Source organism: Haemaphysalis longicornis, unplaced genomic scaffold, assembly GCF_048455015.1.
Source record: "Haemaphysalis longicornis isolate Haplotype H1 unplaced genomic scaffold, Haemaphysalis longicornis Haplotype H1 scaffold_3, whole genome shotgun sequence".
Lineage (NCBI taxonomy): Eukaryota > Metazoa > Arthropoda > Arachnida > Ixodida > Ixodidae > Haemaphysalis > Haemaphysalis longicornis.
In genome coordinates, this window is record NW_027526335.1 from 232,470,772 (window position 1) to 232,490,587 (window position 19,816).

A 19,816-nucleotide genomic window follows, 5' to 3' on the forward strand; every position below is an offset into this window, starting at 1 on the left:
TTTGGACAACTTTCACTTCTTGTGGTGACCTCAACTACCGATGCATCAGTGTGGCAGTGCAATTAGGATTCAGCTGTATGTACTGACAGGCTGTAGGTTAACACAATTTCCTTACAAAGAAGAAATGCAAACGGCACTTTGATGGACCTGCACGTCATCACCAAAAAAAATCCTATGTATGAGGCAATGTGAACCATCATTGCTTTCATATATAAAACCTCTTAGGCACGCCCCAATGGCATGCAAGAAGTACCCACTTTCCATCCCTGTGCTTGAGTGTCCTTTTCTTCACACTGACAATGCACGACTTTGACTTCCAGAACACACATTTGCATTCCACACACAAGAATCTTAAATATAGGTTCTGCCAATTAAAGGGGCCCTAAATAGGGTGTTGAAGGCTGTGAATTTATGCTCCCAATAGCTGGTTGAAAGTGTTCAGTACTAGTCGTGTTATTGTTCCCTCAAAAGTTCCACCTATGGCGCCTGCAGCTTTTGTTCTCCTGCCATGCCTCAAAGCACTGTGGATGCTACAAGCAAACCAGCTCGGAGCAAGATCGCCTAGGGACACCCACCAAGGCTCTTGTTGCTCCAAGATACGAGCAGCCATTGGCTCCACTTGCTTTCTTTTGTACCGACTGTTGGGCGTGCTCCATTTATCACCAGTTACATTCACATGCCTTCTCTCGTCTTAGAACCCAGCATTTGGCCCAAAACACAACATGCTTGCCCACGACAGGAGGTCACTCTGCGGCTGGTTCGTACAGAGAGCTCTAGGCTCACCACTGCAGCAGTTATTCGGTCGCCGCTTGAACTAGCAACGTGGACGCCGATCTCAAGTGAAATTCTTCACCACAACATCACCTTCTGTTACGCATGTGCAACTTTGTTTTTGACACAGGTTCCCATCTGGGAAGTAGGAACAATTGTAGCCAGCTGCTATGGCCTATATGTTGATCTGTGCATGGGCATCCGTGCAGACATCTTTTGTGGAATATTCGCCGCAGTACAGAAAAAACAAGCAATCGAGAGACGAACATGCGCATTTAATGGCCCCTTTCATTCGCACATGTCTGCCAACATCTGCTACCGCATGCTGCGGCCGTTTGAGAGCAAGAACTCCTTTTTTAGACACTGCAGACTTTTGGCCGCACTGGGATGGCCCTTTGCACGAGAGTACCTCCGCACCGCTCCCAAGCTGACTACGGCCTGAGCATATCTGGCTGCCAGAGACGCCACCTCTTCCCCCCCGCCGCCATCTTTCTCGCAGGCTTCGTCTAGCACCAGCGCTGCTTCATGGCGTGATTCTGCCACGATTTCTTCCAGGGTTAGCGTTTCACATGTTGGGATGCTGTTATGCAGGCGACATTGGCTGAAGGTTCCCAAGTGACCCCAGCAAGCCCAGCACTGTGAGGTCACCGTAAAACGTATCATCTGGTCGTGCTGGGATAAAATTTTAAAAATTTTGAACATACTTGCCGGTAAATTGTGTTTATCCAGGAATGTAGTAAATGGGAAAAAAACACCGTAATGCATGGGTCATTTTTAGTGTTCCCAATTGAGAGCGTAGTAACCGGGAAACCGTATGAACCAGCAACGTATCAATGGAATTTTACTGTACATGGGCTTTTATGGACGTTATCTGGAGATCCAAAAATATTACGTTGCAGTGGGGATTTCGTGCTCGTGGGATTTTGTTATCATGGGGTTTGCCTGTACCTGTGCATCGGTTTTGGCTACCGTAATTACCTGATTCTAACGCGCACCTTTTTTCCGGAAAAATAGGTCGAAAAATCGCATGCGCGTTAGAATCGGATACGAAACCGAAACTGCCGAAACAACGGAAATTTCGTCTCGCCCATCACCATCTCAAGATGGCGCCAAAGCTTTTAGCAACAATTTTTCGGACGCAGGAAGCATAGGCGCCCAGGCTTTTCTATCGGCGTTCACACAAATCGTCAAATCGTTCCACTTGCGCACTTAATAACATCAATGGCAGCAGCGGCTCTCGCGCGTTCAAAACGAGCGGTCGGCTGAAGTGTGCGCCTCTGGAGAAGTTCGCAGGATGGGCGTGCGAGGCGTGGGCCACGATCGCATCGATCATGGTTGAACGTTCGTTATGAAGTGTGGCATCGCGAACGCGCTTGACGGCACCAAGGACGAGATGTTGGGGTCAGAGGAGAGCGAAGAGGAGGGAGATGGGTGAGATCACTTCGAGAAATCTGTCTCGCTTCGAGAAATCTATCCTGTTTATCTCGCATTCGTTTTTCTTGCTCACAAAGTTCCGTGCGTGTTACAATCGGAAGTGCAAGTTTTTTCGTTTTTTTTTGCCAGGAAAATAGGGTGCACGTTAGAATCGGGGGCGCGTTACAATCGGGTAATTACGGTACATGTTGACACTAAGAAAGAGCTAAACAAGCTACAGCACAACGATTTTTTGTGAAAATTTGCAACATGAAAGGGTTCCTACAAAAACTGTAAAATTTTACTGCTGTGCATGACATAACTCAACAACTGTATCAGTTGCACAAAAACCAACGGCATAATTGAAATATGCACGAAAACTCCACCACTGTCTGAATTTCCAAATGCCTAGTGAAAACGTTTTCAATAAAGGAAAGTTGTTCTGAGGAGCGCCTCCCACTCTGAAATGGCAATCCTTTGAGTGGCCACGGCTTGTGCGGTATAGTATAGTACAGGTACACTGGTGGTGCTGCACCCACCTCGGCAGGTCGGCGGGGTTGGTGTACTGCGAGAGGCAGCTGGAGAGCATGATGACCAGCCGGAAGCGCTCCCCCTGGATCCACTCGGTCAGGAACTGCCGGTACTCACTGCGGCAGTTCTGCACGGCCACAGGGGGGGTAAGGTCACCACACACCTGCCACAAGGAAAGGGGGGGGAGGAGAACAACCCGACAAGGCAGCCTGTGCACCTCAATCTGCAAGTGCCAGACCCAGCCCAGTCCTGTTGGTGCACAAGAAGCAAGGAACCACTCTTCCCTAGAGCACTGAAGCAGCTGAGCATCAGCCCTGACGAGAGAAGGAATGTTGCACCCCTCCGTCTAACGATGACAATGGTTGAATGCGAAGCCTCCTCGTCATGGATTCTTTGGTTGGACAATCCCACACTGCGAGCATATGCTACTCTGGAAGCATGCACCACTGTTCTAGAATGCCCACAGGAAGTGTCGGGTGCACACCCCGTAGGCCGAACATTTGGGTCGGGCTACACGGTGCAAATCGGTACCTGCTGCTTGGCGTTGGGTGAGCAATTTTTTGAGTGGGTGCTGGTTTGAGGTATTAAACCTCAAGATGTGACGTTAGGCCTAACGTCCTAAACCTCAAAATAGGAAGTTAGGCCTAATGGCGTTGCCATTCTTAGGCCTAATGGCAACGCCATTCTTCTTGTGACGGATTCTTTGGTTGTCGTCTCAGTTTTCTGAACCGCTTCGATTATTTTGAAATAGAGCAATTGGATAGACGCCGGCTTCATAACGCAAGAGACCCAGGTTCGATTCCAGCCACGGGAAGCGTTTTTTTCTTTCACTTCACCTATGATCATTCATGGTTATCGCCAGAGAAAGTTGGCCTTCCTGCAGGCTGCAATGGTGTACAATGGCACATCAGTGAAGACACTAAAGCTTCGCTTTAACAAAGAAAGGGTCGGGAGGACCCACCCCTCTGACCAACACGTGAACAAGAACTGAAGTGATACCGAAAGCTAAGCCAGTTGCTACATTGTGGAAGTTATAAGCACACAAGGAACACGGGACGGGCAGGAAGAACGCAAACAATGAAGCGCTTGCTTGTGTTCTTTCTGTCTGTCGCTCACTTCTTCCTATACGTCTAGAATTTCGCGATCGCTGCGCCACCTGCCGCTGTTTCTCTTCAACGTTGAGGAGAGCCCGCTAGGGGGCCGTGGTTTGCAGTTGCACCACACATCGGCTCCACTTTTTGACCCCTGTCCCGCAGGCTAATCACCTGCCCTGACGACGAATTGTGCACTACAGCGCTCGGTACATGACGGCGACCCCCTGGACACCATTTTTGTTGTACGTGGTGGATTTTGAGCGAACCAACGAGCTCCTGAATTCTGCGCCCAGCCGAGGGCTCTGCCAGGCCTCATCAGGCCTAGCACCCTCGCCTCGCCGCCAACTGCAGCGCGCCACGGGCAAACCTCGCATGGCTCATGGAGAACACCGTGGAAGGAGAGGACGTGGACCCTGCGGAATTTCAGAGGCCCGGCTGGGCAGAAGTTCGCCACCGTCAGCGGGCCCTACATGTGGATGCTAACATCCCCGACAAGCAAGTAAGTACCCCCGGAAACCACTCCAGTCAGCGACCTCAGCGAAAGCGCCCATCACAATGGACACCACCGGCCACACCGCTCCCTCCTGAGGATATTAAAGGGGTCCTGAAATACCTTCCGCCGATGCATGGATGTACATGTAACCAAATAAAGCAATGTATTACCAATCTCCTCCCGCAAGAATGAGCGATGAATATTAGCTAAGAAATCGTAAATCAAAAACCGTGCATTATCGTCGCGCCGTATTTCCTCCTCCTTTCAACCTTTTCTTTGCTGTTGTCGGCGCACGAGCCTTCCGTCCCATGATGCTGCGCTCCTCAGCGGTGACGTACTTCCGCTATTGCGCTCCTCAGACTGCCGTCTGCTACGGGCAAGCTCTTTGGGCCTTTTCATCTTTGTTGACACCATGGACATGGATCCCGCACTCCGCTCAAGGCTGGAAAAGCGAACGAAAGACCTGGCCAGATGTGTGCGGCCTGGCCTTGCCCTTTCGCAGTGTACATTGCTGCAGTTGCTATTGGCGGCACGTGACTTTTTATCGGCGGCGAACTCGCAGCCGCACAGGGAGAATCGTGCGCTCGTTCCCTTTGATGCACTGTGCACTGTTTATCCAAAAAGCCGTCTTAGATGTGGCCCCGCTGGTGCCAGGTCTTATTTTGTGGTGGTGGTAATTCCTACTGGCGGCATGTGAAAAAGACATTTTAAACCGACACAGAACCCGAGCACAAAACACGCTGGATTGGATCGCTTTATCAGTGACGATGAACAGGAAGGCGCAGAGCAAACCAGCGCCGCACTCGAGCAGCGAGCACGCGTTTCCTGACAAGCTGCACCCATGTGTTGCATTCAACACTGACGGAAAAGCATTTGTTTGCACTTGTTTTGGATAGTCGTAAAATGTCCAAGCACTCGGGCACTCTGCTAGCAGATCAGCCGGCGAGTCATTTCGCAAAACATTCGACAGATGGCGCCGTATGCATTAGCGTGTCGCTACGCAAAACTGATGAGACGCTCTACTAGAACTCCCCTCGCGATGTTTACGTAGCGGGACGCAAAAATTTAGCGTTTAGCGTATGTAAAGGCAACAAACGCTGCGCTAAAACTCCCTATTAGCAGCAAAATGGCGTGCGTACATGAGGCCGCAACATGGCGGCAAGTAGCACGAGATGGAGGAAAGATTTTTTGCTTCCGATGAACCAAGTTGCCCCTGTGTTTTTAAATATGTCAAGTGGTTAGCACGTCGCACTCATGCAGCTCTGTATCGTGGTAACATCGCTGACTGTCCGAACGAAGCTTGCAGCTAAGCCAAGGCAGCGACCGAAGCTGTGTGTGCGTGTGCATCGCCTCCTGTGTGTTGTGGACGCGTTCGTTTCGCGATGACATGTGACGTTGTACTTCTGCGGGTGGATAATACTTCCCATGGTCTGGATTATCTTTCTCGAGCGACGTACGACTCAACCTCGCATGGGGTATGTGCAGTGTGCCTGGCTAAAAGCCTTCTCAGCTCGCGCATCAGAGTTAAGTGACTTGCTGTTTGTCCGGGCGCGAGGTGAGTGCCGAATTTAGGATGGGCAGGAGGAAGCAACCGATCGTCTGTCAATAGCGGTTCAGACTTGCAACGCATGTTGTGACGTTGTGTTCGTTCGAAACGCATCTCTGAATTGTTTTGAAGTTGAATAAAATTTTCTTGGTTTAAACAAGCCAGGTTTAAATACCATCGCAAATGAACCAAAGGCAGAAAACAGCTTGCGCCATCTAGGTTGACCAACAGTAATCAAGGCTCCGCTTCACACCAAGTTAAGCTGAAAGACCCTATGATGTCATTGCAAACGTCGTTGAAGAATGTTTTGGCGCGAGAATCCAAATTTTAACCTAAGATGAATAATTTTGCAGCGAACAAAGCATTATTTGCTTCCAAACAAGTGCTGGGGGCACTTTAGAACATGAAATCTTTTGAACAAAACAAACTTGCATTTTGTCTTCATGGTCCTTTTAGGCACCGGACAGGACTCACCAGTCCAATTAGATGCGAAATGCACTGCTATTCCGCGAGACACTACCCGCCAACCTGGCAACTTCGAAAATCGGGAGGTTCCCAGCATGAAGGGGGAGGGGGGGGGGGGGCATTTTTTTTAATGCAGCACATGCGATGTCTAGTCTACATACAAGATTCATCTTTTGTTTTCAACTTTCCATTTTTAATGTGTCGAGCACAAGGTTGCCAATTTTTTGGCCAGTAGCCTCTTCTCGAAGTTCTTGCATGCACAACAGCTTACTTTCAACCCACCCGCATTCCTCTACGTAGTAGGTTGCCACGACAGGGTAAAGCTGCGAGGAGGTGTTGCTGCCGTCAACTGCAAGCACGAGAACACGACGCTTCAGGCTTTCCACCATTGCACCTTGCGCCTCTGTAGCCATTTTACCGACAATGGCAGCTGCCGCACCCGTAGCGCTTTGCCTCTTCGCACTTGGGAAACATCTTGCGCAGAAGTGGCCCAACGTGATCGCTCACGCTGAGCGGCAAATTGTGCTCGATAAGAAATACAGTGAAAAGGCACTCCGCACGCACAACACTGTCTTCACTGCTGCTGCCAAATAAGTTGCTCACAGTCCTCTGCTTCACAGCAACACAAAGGAAGCTTTGGTGCTTAGTAGTCGCCAAATGCAGTTTTAAGTCTCCTTTACCGCCGTGGGCCACGCTCACGTCGCATGCGCAAGTCGTGCAAAATCCGAACTGTTCGCCTTTCATAGATGTCACGAAACATGGGAATTCTGAAGTATAACGCTTCAAGAAACATTGTAAATACTTCTTCTCGGGTTTCGACGACCCCGTAATGTCAAGAGAGCTGTGAAAAGCAGAATGTTACTACGTTCAGTCCTCAACGCATTGTCCCGACCACATGTGAACAAAGTTAGGCTTGTACACTCCGTGCACACAAACGGCTTGGATTCCCATCCGACTTTGGCTAGCCACCCAGCTCGTGATGGCAATCGCAATGCGGCTGTGCTGCATTATCATAACGCAGTTCTTTTTTTTCGAGATGGGGGTTGGGGCCGCTTATCGAGAGATTTGTGGCTGTGCCCGTACAATCGGGAGAATAGGTAAGAAATCGGGAGCCTCCCGGGTAAATCGGGAGAGTTGGCAGGTATGCTTGGGGGAGAGGGGGACGCGGACGCTTAATTATCTTTGCGTTCAAATGCGGAGCAAAATCAAGGAATGAATGTCTTATTAATCCCACACACAAGCTGAGGGTTCACTTTCCTTGTGTTTTTCGACGTCAACGAATGGCTGATCACTCGGCGGACACATTTTTTGAAGAATACAGGGTAGGCAGTTCACAAGCGATAAAAGGTGTCGTTGGAAGAGCCCGGTATCTGATAAGGCCGTTTGATTTCAGTTTGTGCTGGATAGTGCAGGATCCCTGCGTCATATGACGCTGTTTCGAAGAAGAGTTTAGTTGCGGACGCGGATTACTCCATAAGCCTGTGTCCGCGCTGATCGTGGAGGATAAATGTAACAAACTTTTGCGAGCCCTCACCTCGCGACAAGACAACCCAGCATTAAATTTTTTGTCGTGTGCTGATTCACGAGTATACTTTGCATTATACGTCGTACTTCTTTCGTAGAGTGTTCGTGAAATTTATGCCACACTGGCTTGTTCAGGGTAGTGATCGATATCTGAGATATGATACCAGCAAGCACAACTGGCGTGCTGTCAGGTATGGGGGCTCCGCTAGATTGTGTAAGCGTTCACACACACAAACCCTATTTACATCATAGTGTGTAGCCGTAGCATGACCATATGAGGAAACGCTGCTTACGCTGGGACACTGTTAGTAGATTTCAAGGCAGTGGAATTAGAATCAGCTCTACACATATGCCAGTTTCGCGACTCTGGCCTGTGATGCACACCTGGCACTTATACAGACCAAATGTGCCACACTAACCCTGGTATTCCGAGTCCTTCCTCCACTCGAGCTTCCAGTGCAGGAGATGCTTGAAATCGATTTCCCCATGCATAAGCATTGTGGAATCTTCTCCTCGGCCGAGTGGAGGGAGCAAGTGGAGTGGAGGGGGGACTTGGAATGTGGCCCTAAGACCGTGTCAGGAGCATTTACACTCTCGTAAATACACCACATTTGCAAACAGAGTGACTGCTCCACATAAACATGCATTTAGAACGCATACAAATGGTAAATCTGAGCCGTGAACGTGCCGCAAAAGCAGCGGCGTCAATAGAGAGCGGGCCGGAATCTCCCGCGGCTGCTTTCGAAACGGACCGCTAGGGGGACTTCAGGGGCATCCCTACAGGCAGCGCTCGAGGCGTACAAGTCACACTTATGCCACCAGCCTCAAATTATTCAGGGCAGCCAAAGCATAAGGCCAGGCTGCCCAGCTCGAAAGGCTTACTACCATTGCAGACACATGATGACACAATTCATAGCGCAATTTTTGGCTACATTATCAGCTCCTTTCCAACATGGGGAACTTTCTTTCAGACAGGAGTTCCAGTCAGGCCAATGGTGACATACTGTAACCGCGGCTGCCCCCTCCACTTCGGAATCACAGCCAGTGCCTTCTGGTGTGCAGGCAAGCGAGCCTTTCCACGTGATGTGTTCCCACATGCAAAAAATGGTTCTTGGAAGACTGAACTGCAAACCATGGGTGGCAAGATCCTGAGAGTTACGAGCCTGAGGCTGATCAAAGGAGGACCCGTATTTGCCAGTTGTCCTTAGCTCCTGAAGGGATTGCGGCCGGCCATTCTCGACTTCCTCCCGTTACACTTCTCCGCAAAAACGTCCCCCGCATAACCTTGCCCCAATGAAATCACCCATGAAATCAAACAGAAAGCTTTGGCTGACAGCAGAACTGGCTCTGAGCAGGGAATCAAGGCTTACCGCAGAGACTGGCGTCCTCTGCTGCACCACGAGCAGCTTGCTTCGATGGCACACGTACACTGACCATGGATGGGGGGCAACAAAATGCAAATGTGAGAAACACACAACACTAACACCTGCATCGCAAATTTGCTCAAACTATGTTACCTAGTAGCAGTGAAGTGCTAAAAATGAGTTAAAACTGCTCAGCACAAAATGGCCAGATTAATGTAGCAAAATGTCGGGTAAAATGTCACAAATGGTATTCACGCAAAAGTTCAGCGGCCTATTTCTTTTCTTGGCAGCACTGAAAACCACCATGGCCATGTCCACCGTGTATGCACATGCGTTCACATATCGCAGAGAAAAAAAAAAGGCCCTGGAGCCGTTGCCACCAGACTCTCGGCCGTGGCGTCAAAGTCAACAGATACGAATAATAGCAGTGAACTTGTGTGGTGACGTGCTACTTGCCCTAGAGAACTCTGAATCACCGCTGGAGAATGGAGCCGCAGTTGCTCCGTGTTCGCAGCGCAGTTGCCTGCAAACCCCGAGACCAACACACGTGTGCCCGCACCTTGCCCCCGGTAGAGTCGTTCAGTGCACAAGCCAAACAGTGCTTTTGAAGAAATCGTGAGTGCATGCCAGCTGAGATACAGCAGCAGCGCAGCAGTGCGCGCTAACGTTTGTACGCGCATTGTTAGCTGGGAGACTAGTGGCATCTATCGGCAAGCGACTGACTGAAAGAGATAGCGCTCGCCGACAGCAACCAGTGGCTGATACCAAAACACGGCCGCTGGCAGTCAGCTAGGAAGTGTCGACGACTTCACTGGTGTCTTGCGACAGGCAGGCCGTAGGACGCTGCGCGAAACAGCAGTTAACGTCGAGGTAATGCCTTTGAGCTGGCTGAAATGCCTTATGCATGCGCCGCCATGCCTGAGCCCACACGTGCATGTTGCCAAGGCGACACACATCATGCAGGGTTCGTACAAGATTCAAAAGCAAAAATTCAACGGTTTTCAAGGACTTTCAAGGACCACAAAGCACATTTTCAATGTCCCCATCTAATGTTTTATCTGGGATTATTTATAACTTTTCCAACACAAGGCAAAAGTTTTTTATTGCACAATATCCAAGCACATTAGTGCACAATTAGGTAGGTGCTAACGGGTTCGTAAATGCTCCCCCAGCTTCATTTTTTTTATTTCATGGCTGGTATTTAGAGGTTTTTCTTTTTTCTTTGTGTTTTGCTGAGACTGTTTGATTTCAAAACTTAGTTAATGCTGCGTGCATCTCCTGCTTTGTCAACAAGAGTATCAGCTGAAATTAAATCGAGCAAGTGTTGCTTCAAGGCAGGATGAACTATGTACACGTCCACCATTTTCACGTAAAAGCAAACGTAGATGGAGCGTATGAGGAACAGCAAACATGCAATGAGCAAGCGTCCATGGACTAGATGGAAGATGCAAGATAGAGAACCGAAGCTGGCTTTCACTGGATTGTATCGTGATATAGATTGGATTGACAAGTGCCTGCTCCTAATGTTGCCTCATAATAATGAAAATCTGCAAAACTTGTAATTTCACGCAATACACTGAAACTTGATTGTTACAATGTTTTTTACATTTGTTAACACCTAAAATCCACAACAAACACTTTAAATTCTTGTGAAAAGACAGAGCCATTGATTCTCTCCGGAAAAATCAAGGGTTTTCAAGGACCATTTAAAAATTCCAGGACTTTCCAGGCCTTGAAATGGACACTTCTAAATTCAAGGGTTTTCAAGGTTTTCAAGGACCTGTGCGAACCGTGCACATGGTTCCCGGCATGTGTGCCACGCCAGTGAATACAACTTATGAGCTCAAGTACGTGCACTTCTTAACCCTAATTTTTTGCATTTCAGTTCATGACGTGCTCGAACAGACTAGATGCTCCATCGATTGCCCTCTACAAAGACACTGAACGAAACACAAGAAACAAATTTTCTTCAGCGTATAAGCCCGGGCCAGGTCACACACACGTGGGCCCTCCCTAGGCTTAAAAAAAATTACCGAGCCCAGGCCAAATTCCCCTATGAGGCTAGTGTTACGGGCCTGGGTCAGGTGCGGGCTTCAGCCCAAGCCCGGGCCTTTAAATCGGGCCCGTGCAGTGCTCCACTGCATAGGGACGCCATCGGTCACACATAGAAAGCTTCACTGTACAAAAAATTCCCCCCTTCATTCTCTCCCTGCTCTCGGCACTCTCGTAGCCTTTTATTGCCTTCAATACTCTAGCATCTGGCTTTTCAAAGATAACAGACAATTTCCCTCAGGAACATGCAAGAACTCCTTTCCTTGTGCAAGAAAGTGCCGATGAAAAAATGAATTTGCAACAACAGGTGTTTGATTCCATGGTGACAAATTTCTTTCCACTGGCTTGCTAGACGGGGCAGAAATCAGGGAATACAAGTGGCAACACTCAGGCCGGGAAAATGAAATGCCTGTGCTTGCTAGTGCCCTCACAATGGGAGGCACACTTGAACATACGCGTCTTTCCACAGAATAAAGGCTGCAGTTGCACCCAGGCTACCTGTGAGTGCAGGGTTTCGGATGACCGCACTTGGATGAACTCGCAACGATGCAATGTTGTGAAGGTGATGCTTTTTACACCGTTAAAGATAGGCAGTCAGCATTCAGACTTTAACTCTAGCTTGTAGCTATGAGAAAGGACACCTTGCCAGTGTGCCACAATGGAAAACTCTCGTGACTTTCATAGGACGAGTTTGGTAGGCAAAGTCAGACCATGCACGCCACAGTTGTGCCTGGGCTGCAGGCCACAGCACAGTGGATGGCTGTGGGCCTTCTCTTGCATAGTACCATAGGCACATTGGTGGTTTCAATTTTCATCTCCTTCACTGAACAGTCCGTGTGGACAGGACTGAACGCGTGATTGATTTTGATTTCATGTTAGCGTTTAGTGCGCCGATGCAACACAGGCGATGAGGCGCGGTGTAGTGGAGGGCTCCAGGTTAATTTTGACCACCTGGGGCCCTTTAACGTGCATCGTAATCTCGTACACACGGGTGTTTATTGCTTTTCTCCTCCATCAGAAAAGCGGACGCCGCGGCCGGGAATCGAACCCCTCCTGTTTGGCAGCACAATGCCTTCGACACCGAGCTCGCGCGGTACGCACAAGAAACAAGGGAAGACATGCACTTAGCTGCTGGTGTGCGTGTCTTTCGGTCTCCAGCCAAGTGTCAGAGCATTGTACGAATGTGGTCTTGCAACTCCAACGCTGCTATCATTATTTAAAAGGAACCGACTACCGACTTTGCAAATGAACCAAGTGACTCTCGAACGCTGATGAATGCCACAAAACAAGTTGGTGATGACCCTTTTCAGGTTCGCAATCAAAATCATTTTAAAAAGAGTGCCAACTGCTTTTTGTGCACTGTACATCGTCTAGCTCATATTAAAGCCAACGTTTTGTACAGTGCCTAAGTATACCCTAGTGCGGTAACTAGAAGAAATTTTCTAATAAATTCACAAAATTTGGCACTAAACTGACTGAAATTTGAAAGGTGGCGCCATGTAGTGTTCAAACGCAACATTGCCTGATAGCATCCTCGATAAACACGCACCGGGGTTGCTTTCAAAACCGGCGCGGTGCACAGTGCTTCACGACGGTGCGCACCGGCACGGAGCGTTGATTGAAGGACAAACTGAGCGGTTCTACCCTAGCGCCATCTCTTAGGCTGTGAACGCAACTCATCAAAACGTTCACAAGTGGCTAAAAGGCAGCGTAATATGACACAGTGCCACTACAAAGTGATATTTATTGAAATCTAATGATTATATGTCCACGCAGGCCATATCCGTCACACATGCGCAACAATGCACTTCACTGCTTCCACTAAACAGCTGCCTACAAGCTGCTTCTCATCTTCGTTCTGAGAGCCATAACGCGAGTGCCTGTTATGTTGCGCCCTTCCGCAACAGCAAAGCATGTAGGTCTTCGTGGTCTAGGCACTCCAGTAACTGTTCGTGTAATTCAATTGAACGAAACGAATGCAAAGCTCCAACTGGCAGGCCATGCATTCAGCCTTCTTTGCAGTACACCAAGTTCGCGTCCTCATTTTCAATCTCCGGCCCTTATTAACGCCCGTGATGAGCCCGTTGCATCGCTGTCTGATTAATTCGCAAAAAATTCATGCTTGTCAGCAACAATATACAGCCCGTTCTGCCTTCACACGAGTGCACCGATGCTACAATTCACTGGACCGATGCGCCGTCGCTGCAGCAGACAGCAGAGGAAACCGCTTAGCCTGGCTTCACCGGCGTCGTCTGCGATGCATCTAGGGATTGCACTCCGTCGCACCGTCAACTCTCACGGTGTGTGAGGGGGCAACGAAAAACTGCCCCGTGACGGTGCGCCCTGGTGTGCACCGGTGCAGTTTATCGAGGATGATATTACATGTACGAGCCGCTCGATAGTTTCCAACGCTTGATTTATAAAGGAATAGGAAGGACTGCACTTTACTTTTTTCTTTTTTTTTTAGCTGGGGACAAGTTTTTAAACACCTCTGTTCACCTGACGTGCAGTTACGAGTATGTGGCCGCACGGCTCCCTGCCATGGTTGCCAGCATTTGTTTTGGTTGCATACGAAGGCTGGTAGATGTAAAAGTTCGCTTACAAACGTTATGGGACCCTCTTAGGAAAACCGCTTCAATTCAAGGTGTTTCAAGGGATAGAGAGCGAGGTCAAGTCGGCTGGCTGTGCCTTGAAGAAGGAGTTACGAGCGAGCGCAGCAGCTCACCCTGGCAGGCGGTGGCCAGCCGGCGGTCCCCGACCCGGTACGGGTTTCCCCCGACCAGCGGCACCAGAGCGGTCGAGTGGATGTGGCCGACCAGCTCAGTCTCCAGGGTGGACAGCAGCAGGTCCACTGCCAGCTGGGCCGCATTGCCCACCGACACCACCGGCTGCAACGATTCAGCCACCCAGCCAAAAGAGGGAATAATTGTGAAGGGGGAACTTTCTATACAGGCAAAACCTTTCCAAAGACTAACTCACACAATTCCCCATTTATATGCGAAGAAAAAAAGCATATTTCAGGCAAAATATATGTACACAACCCTGAGTTCCCACGTTCTTTCAGTTAAGTGGGCTGGTCTTTATGATAGCAAGTAAAAAAATTAGGCGTTAAATATGGCATGGATAGGCTCCAGCTCATGCGGCGTAAAAGCAAGAAGAGAGAGAATAGAGCTCGACACTGTTCCTAGCAGAACAGGAAAAACAGGGAACAGGTGGGCACTGGCCCAACAGATGGCGTGCCAAGGCGGGAAAACTGCATTGCACTGAACAAACCGTCACTCAATTCATCACGACAGGAGCGACAGGGGAGGGGCAGAGCCCAAGCGGGGAGCAGAGAACGAGCTGCTCGGCAGGGGTGGCAGACGACCACCGCCTTCAGACGGCGTTTGCAGTGAAGCAAGCAGATGGCCAATTTTTCAACGCCAAACCAGGCACATCCATGCTGCGCTTTGCAGCAGCACTGTAGCAGCTACTCTTCGGTGGCAATGTAGCACTCGCAGGATAATGGATGCGCACCATTCGGGTAGTGGTAGTCTGTTAGATGCTCTCACACAGCTTGCACTTCCCCCTTTATACTTCTTCCTCAGGCCACAGTAGCAGACTGCAGCTTGAGCTTGTTTCAAACGACCAATAATGCCGCCTCCCGCTAAATTCCTTGTCTCTTAATAACTACCTTGCAACGAATAACCCACTTCAGCAACACCCTTTCCATGCATCACTACTGGGGCTTGTTGACCCACCATAGCCACAATAACAAAAAGAAACCTTATGCCATTGATGTTCTATGCAGGGAATTTTCCCTTTTTCCGGGAATTTTTGGAGGTAATTTTGAAAAGGGAAAACAGGAATCATTAATAATTGCAGGAAATTTCAGGAGTCATAGGTAAAAGGAAAAAAATGTAAACTGGACCTCACATCATTTCCTCGTTTTCTTTTTTAAGTTCCCGTAATACTCTTGGAACAGTGTAAGTAATTTTGTGCAATAAACATCTGTTGTTAGTCTGCACTGTGTCCCGTCTACGCCTCGTCCCTTTGCAATAGACTTCTGTTGCACCAAATGAGAGGAAGAGGGAAGAATAAAGAAACACAAATTTCAAGCCGCCACTGCAGCTCATGTGCCGACACCGAATAAAAAGGCAATTTCTTTGTCGGTTAACAGCACCGAAGGGTAGCTGACACACGTGTCTTGTGTCGGCTACCCTTCGGTGCTGTTAACTGACAAAGAAATTACCTTTTTATCCGATGACAGCACGTGAGCTACAGTGGCGGCTTGAAATTTGTGTTTCTTTCTTCTTCCCTCTTCCTCTGATTTGTTGCAACAGAATTCTGTTTTAAGTAATTTTGTGCAATAAACATCTGTTGTTAGTCTGCACTGTGTCCCGTCTACGCCTCGTCCCTTTGCAATAGACTTCTGTTGCACCAAATGAGAGGAAGAGGGAAGAATAAAGAAACACAAATTTCAAGCCGCCACTGCAGCTCATGTGCCGACACCGAATAAAAAGGCAATTTCTTTGTCGGTTAACAGCACCGAAGGGTAGCTGACACACGTGTCTTGTGTCGGCTACCCTTCGGTGCTGTTAACTGACAAAGAAATTACCTTTTTATCCGATGACAGCACGTGAGCTACAGTGGCGGCTTGAAATTTGTGTTTCTTTATTCTTCCCTCTTCCTCTCATTTGTTGCAACAGAATTCTGTTTTAAGTAATTTTGTGCAATAAACATCTGTTGTTAGTCTGCACTGTGTCCCGTCTACGCCTCGTCCCTTTGCAATAGACTTCTGTTGCACCAAATGAGAGGAAGAGGGAAGAATAAAGAAACACAAATTTCAAGCCGCCACTGCAGCTCATGTGCCGACACCGAATAAAAAGGCAATTTCTTTGTCGGTTAACAGCACCGAAGGGTAGCTGACACACGTGTCTTGTGTCGGCTACCCTTCGGTGCTGTTAACTGACAAAGAAATTACCTTTTTATCCGATGACAGCACGTGAGCTACAGTGGCGGCTTGAAATTTGTGTTTCTTTATTCTTCCCTCTTCCTCTCATTTGTTGCAACAGAATTCTGTTTTAAGTAATTTTGTGCAATAAACATCTGTTGTTAGTCTGCACTGTGTCCCGTCTACGCCTCGTCCCTTTGCACTGTTTCAAGAATGCTATACCAACACACCCAAGCTTATACTTTAGTTAATTCCCTTAACAGTTGGTTAGACTTATGTTAAAATATCCGCAGTCGTGTGCCCGCAAGCCACAAGCATACAGACTGGTTCCAATCCAGTTCATAAAACAGGAGGGAGCAGAGGGGAAAGAATGCTGCGTGAGAAAGATCTAGTGAGGCGTGAAGCGGAGGCAGCTGAAGGGCTGAAGCCTGTTCACATGCATTCCTGCGCAATGTAAGAAAAGGTATTTCTGGTGCTCCTCAGTCCTCATGCTGTCAACAAGAGATCGAGCCAGTAGTTCCGGCGCTGAGCTAAAATGATCTCCCTTACACAACAATGTCTTGTTCTCTTGCACTTCGAGGTTGATCATGATGCTAAGCAAGCATGCATTTTGGTACAAAACGTGAAATGCATAGCCAAGTGCTGCTCAGCAGCTGACGCAGTGGAATTTAGTTCACGCTGAAACTCTGAGTCTCTGAACTACGTCTGCGTTCGGAAGCGGAAAACTATGTAAAGCAAACTTGGGTACTGGATAGCACCCAAAACTCAACGTAAAGATGTATGAGCTGAAAAAAGAGAGTGCAGGGAAATTTGTAGGGAATTCTCCAGAAACATGCAGGGAGAACTGCTAAAAATACGGAACTTCTGAACCTACAAGTAGGAATTTTTCTCCTTAGTACGGAACATCGCTGCCTTATGCCGCCACTCAAGAGCGGTCTTAAGTGAAATTTAGTCAACCCTGATGCAGAAATACACTGTGTTTTCACATTTTTAAATAGAAAGTTGATTTTGACACCTGCACAATACATGCAAGCGATGCAAAGGAAACTAAGGGAAAACCTGCTGACCAGCCTAGCAGGCCCTGGTTGCCTCCAAGTGCAAGTACGCTTCCACACTTTATTTTCCATTTCACGCTGGGCACTGGCAGGGTATTACAGCAACCAATTTTTGTGTATGGGCAACAAAAAAAACAGACATGCAGAATTTTTGTTCTGTCTTCTTCAGTGCTTGGGTGGTTCAAAACATGACTGGTGAGTATGGTGGCATGGGCACGTGAAATGATACCCTCCACCTGCAGGCTACAGAAAACACCTTTGGTCAAGGAGAGCTCACCAGCATTTCTCCTTTGGTCCCGTGATCGTCCTTTGCCGCAGCCCGAAAGCTGTGGCTTCCTAGATTTCGAGAGTTTCCCAGCTTTATTTAATAAAATAAAGCTGGTTCACGGTTCACGAGCTGGTTCACGGCTTCAAGAAATTAAAAAGTGCAAAGGACGAGGTCAGAGGAACACAAGAACACTGGCTCATTGTGAACAAGGCTCTATGTGGCGAGGCTCCCACACGGGAGCCAAAACGTCTTCTTTTGCGGTCGGTGTCTGTTTTTTAATCAGTGGCAAGCGCTAGTCAACTCAGCTATATTGACTCATGGACTCATCTTCCCATTCTAAAGAATGTGAGGGTCACGCATCGCCTTTATGCTGGCTCCCAACCCATTCCTGCAGAGATGCAAGGATGCGTTACAAGCCAGCAATAATCGAACTTATAAGACACAGCGCGGCACCAAAACCAGCGAACTGCCCATCTCGGGTTTGCAAACAAGCAGCTAATGAGCCACCTCATTCCCCCTCAGGTCTCTTCCTAAGCTTTATGATGAGCTAATGAAGGAACTTAAGTGCTGGGCCCCGCAACTAAGTTAAAACGTCGTCAGACGGCCCTGGAAAGACCTGGAATGTTTGCTTGAAGTGCTGCAGTCGGACGGCATTCTAGGCACTGCGTTTATCTACGTAGTTGACAGGTTATATCTCCTTCAATGAAGCTTGGTGTCGGGCAGCCGCCTATTTTTTAATAATGTCGCCCAGCAGGTGGGTAAGTGTCTTACCACGGCAGAGAGTAGCAAAACAAGTGGGAGCACTTGGCATGCGCAGAACAGACTCGCCAGTGCAACCGTTAGCGGCCAGGATGTTCCGGCAAGCCCGACACAACCTTTTTCCGATGCTTATCAGCCGCCTTGACGCTGTCACAGCCCGGCAATGAAGATAACCGGCTGATTATAAGGGGAAGGGGTGAACTGCCAATGTGCACTGTGCGAACCACCCCCCCTCGTTTTGCCACTGTCTACTGTGATAAGGCACAAACCCACCCACTGGTCGAAGCTCCCGTGATATTGTTAAAAAATTTGCCAGCTGTACATGATTAAACGTGGAGCTCTGATGTTTACATGCATCAACCAAGCCATGCTTGTTAGGGCCTCGTGGTAGGAAGTGTAAAGGCAACAAGGCCAAGATGTTTGTGTTGTAAACTTTCATGCTCTATGTCCATGATGGCATTTTGGAACACTGGAACCTTCTTACACTGTTAGACAGTGTGACTTCCACTGTTGGGGGATTTTTTTTTCCAAATACAAAGTTGTTATTCCCCCTGTTTTGGCAGGTATGCACTAAGGGGCCACAGCATCCATCCCGGGATAATGTTTTTCTGCCTCTTCTGTGATCCGAACAGCACCTCCGTCTTGCGTCTTCACGGGAATGCGAGTTCCACGACCTGTTAGGAACCAACAGGAACCAACAGAATCGCGACAACGATTCTCGTTCTCTTAGGTGCGTAAAGAACTCGTACTTCGGCTGCCGAGCACGAAATCTGCTGACATTTACCCAGCCCAAACAGGGTTTAATTACTCGTTTTAGAGGTTGACTACTAAACGCCAAGGCTACTCGGCTGCGAAGAATCATGCGAGTCTAAAAAGCAACTCTAATGACATGAACCCGATGCAATTTTTAACTGAAAAGGTTTCAAATTCATCCACCACTTAGGCTTCCCAGTGCGAAATACGTACACTATTAAAAGCGCTTCGACTCAGAATCAAGTCGGCCTCGATCCAGTGCAGACACACGCAACCGCAGAGCAAAAGGCGAGGTTGCCTTGGTTGCCCGCAGTGGTCAGAAGTATTTGCACGATAGCAAAAACGGCTCCGCCTCTTGGTATGATTGATTGACTTTGCGCCGGCTTCCAGAACAAGTAAATGCTGGGAACAGTAGCTAATTACAAGCTGGTTTCACAAACTTCGGCCGAGAGCAATGCAAGGTGCGCGCTTCTCCGGCTCGCTCTTACGCAGTACAATGGGATGCGGAATTACCAGCACGAGAGAGTATTCGTGCCATTGGTGTCCCTTAAAAGGCGGCAGCGGCACGAACATGTTCGCCAGCATCACACCTCCGCGACGACAGCAACGAGAAGAAACCTGGCAATGACACTACACAAGATTCACACAACTGGAAAAATGATTGGAAATCAGCGGCAGGAGAAGCGCTTGATGATGACAATAATGACGAAACAAGCTGCTCAAGCCAGGTCAAGCCTTTTGCAACTGGTCTTCTAGTATGTAATAAGAGCAAACTCCTAGACCACATTTTCTGTA

The 19,816-nt window shown here is 48.6% G+C and overlaps 1 protein-coding gene across 3 annotated transcripts in view; it reads right to left on the bottom strand.

Annotated features, from left to right (window-relative positions):
- Positions 1–19,723, bottom strand: part of LOC144176051 (proteasome assembly chaperone 2) — a 42,473-nt gene extending 22,750 nt beyond the window's left edge. The window contains exons 1-4 of one of the 3 annotated variants that reach the window (XM_077705172.1): positions 19,535–19,723; positions 13,979–14,141; positions 9,208–9,266; positions 2,724–2,878 (exon numbers count right to left, since the gene is read on the bottom strand). In XM_077705172.1, coding sequence (XP_077561298.1) covers positions 2,724–2,878; positions 9,208–9,266; positions 13,979–14,141; positions 19,535–19,606 — 449 coding nt within the window. In that variant the 5' untranslated portion in view covers positions 19,607–19,723. The remainder of the gene's footprint in view (positions 1–2,723; positions 2,879–9,207; positions 9,267–13,978; positions 14,142–19,534) is intronic. The other 2 variants (XM_077705170.1, XM_077705171.1) reach the window with 2 other exon arrangements.
- Positions 19,724–19,816: the final 93 nt, after the last annotated feature.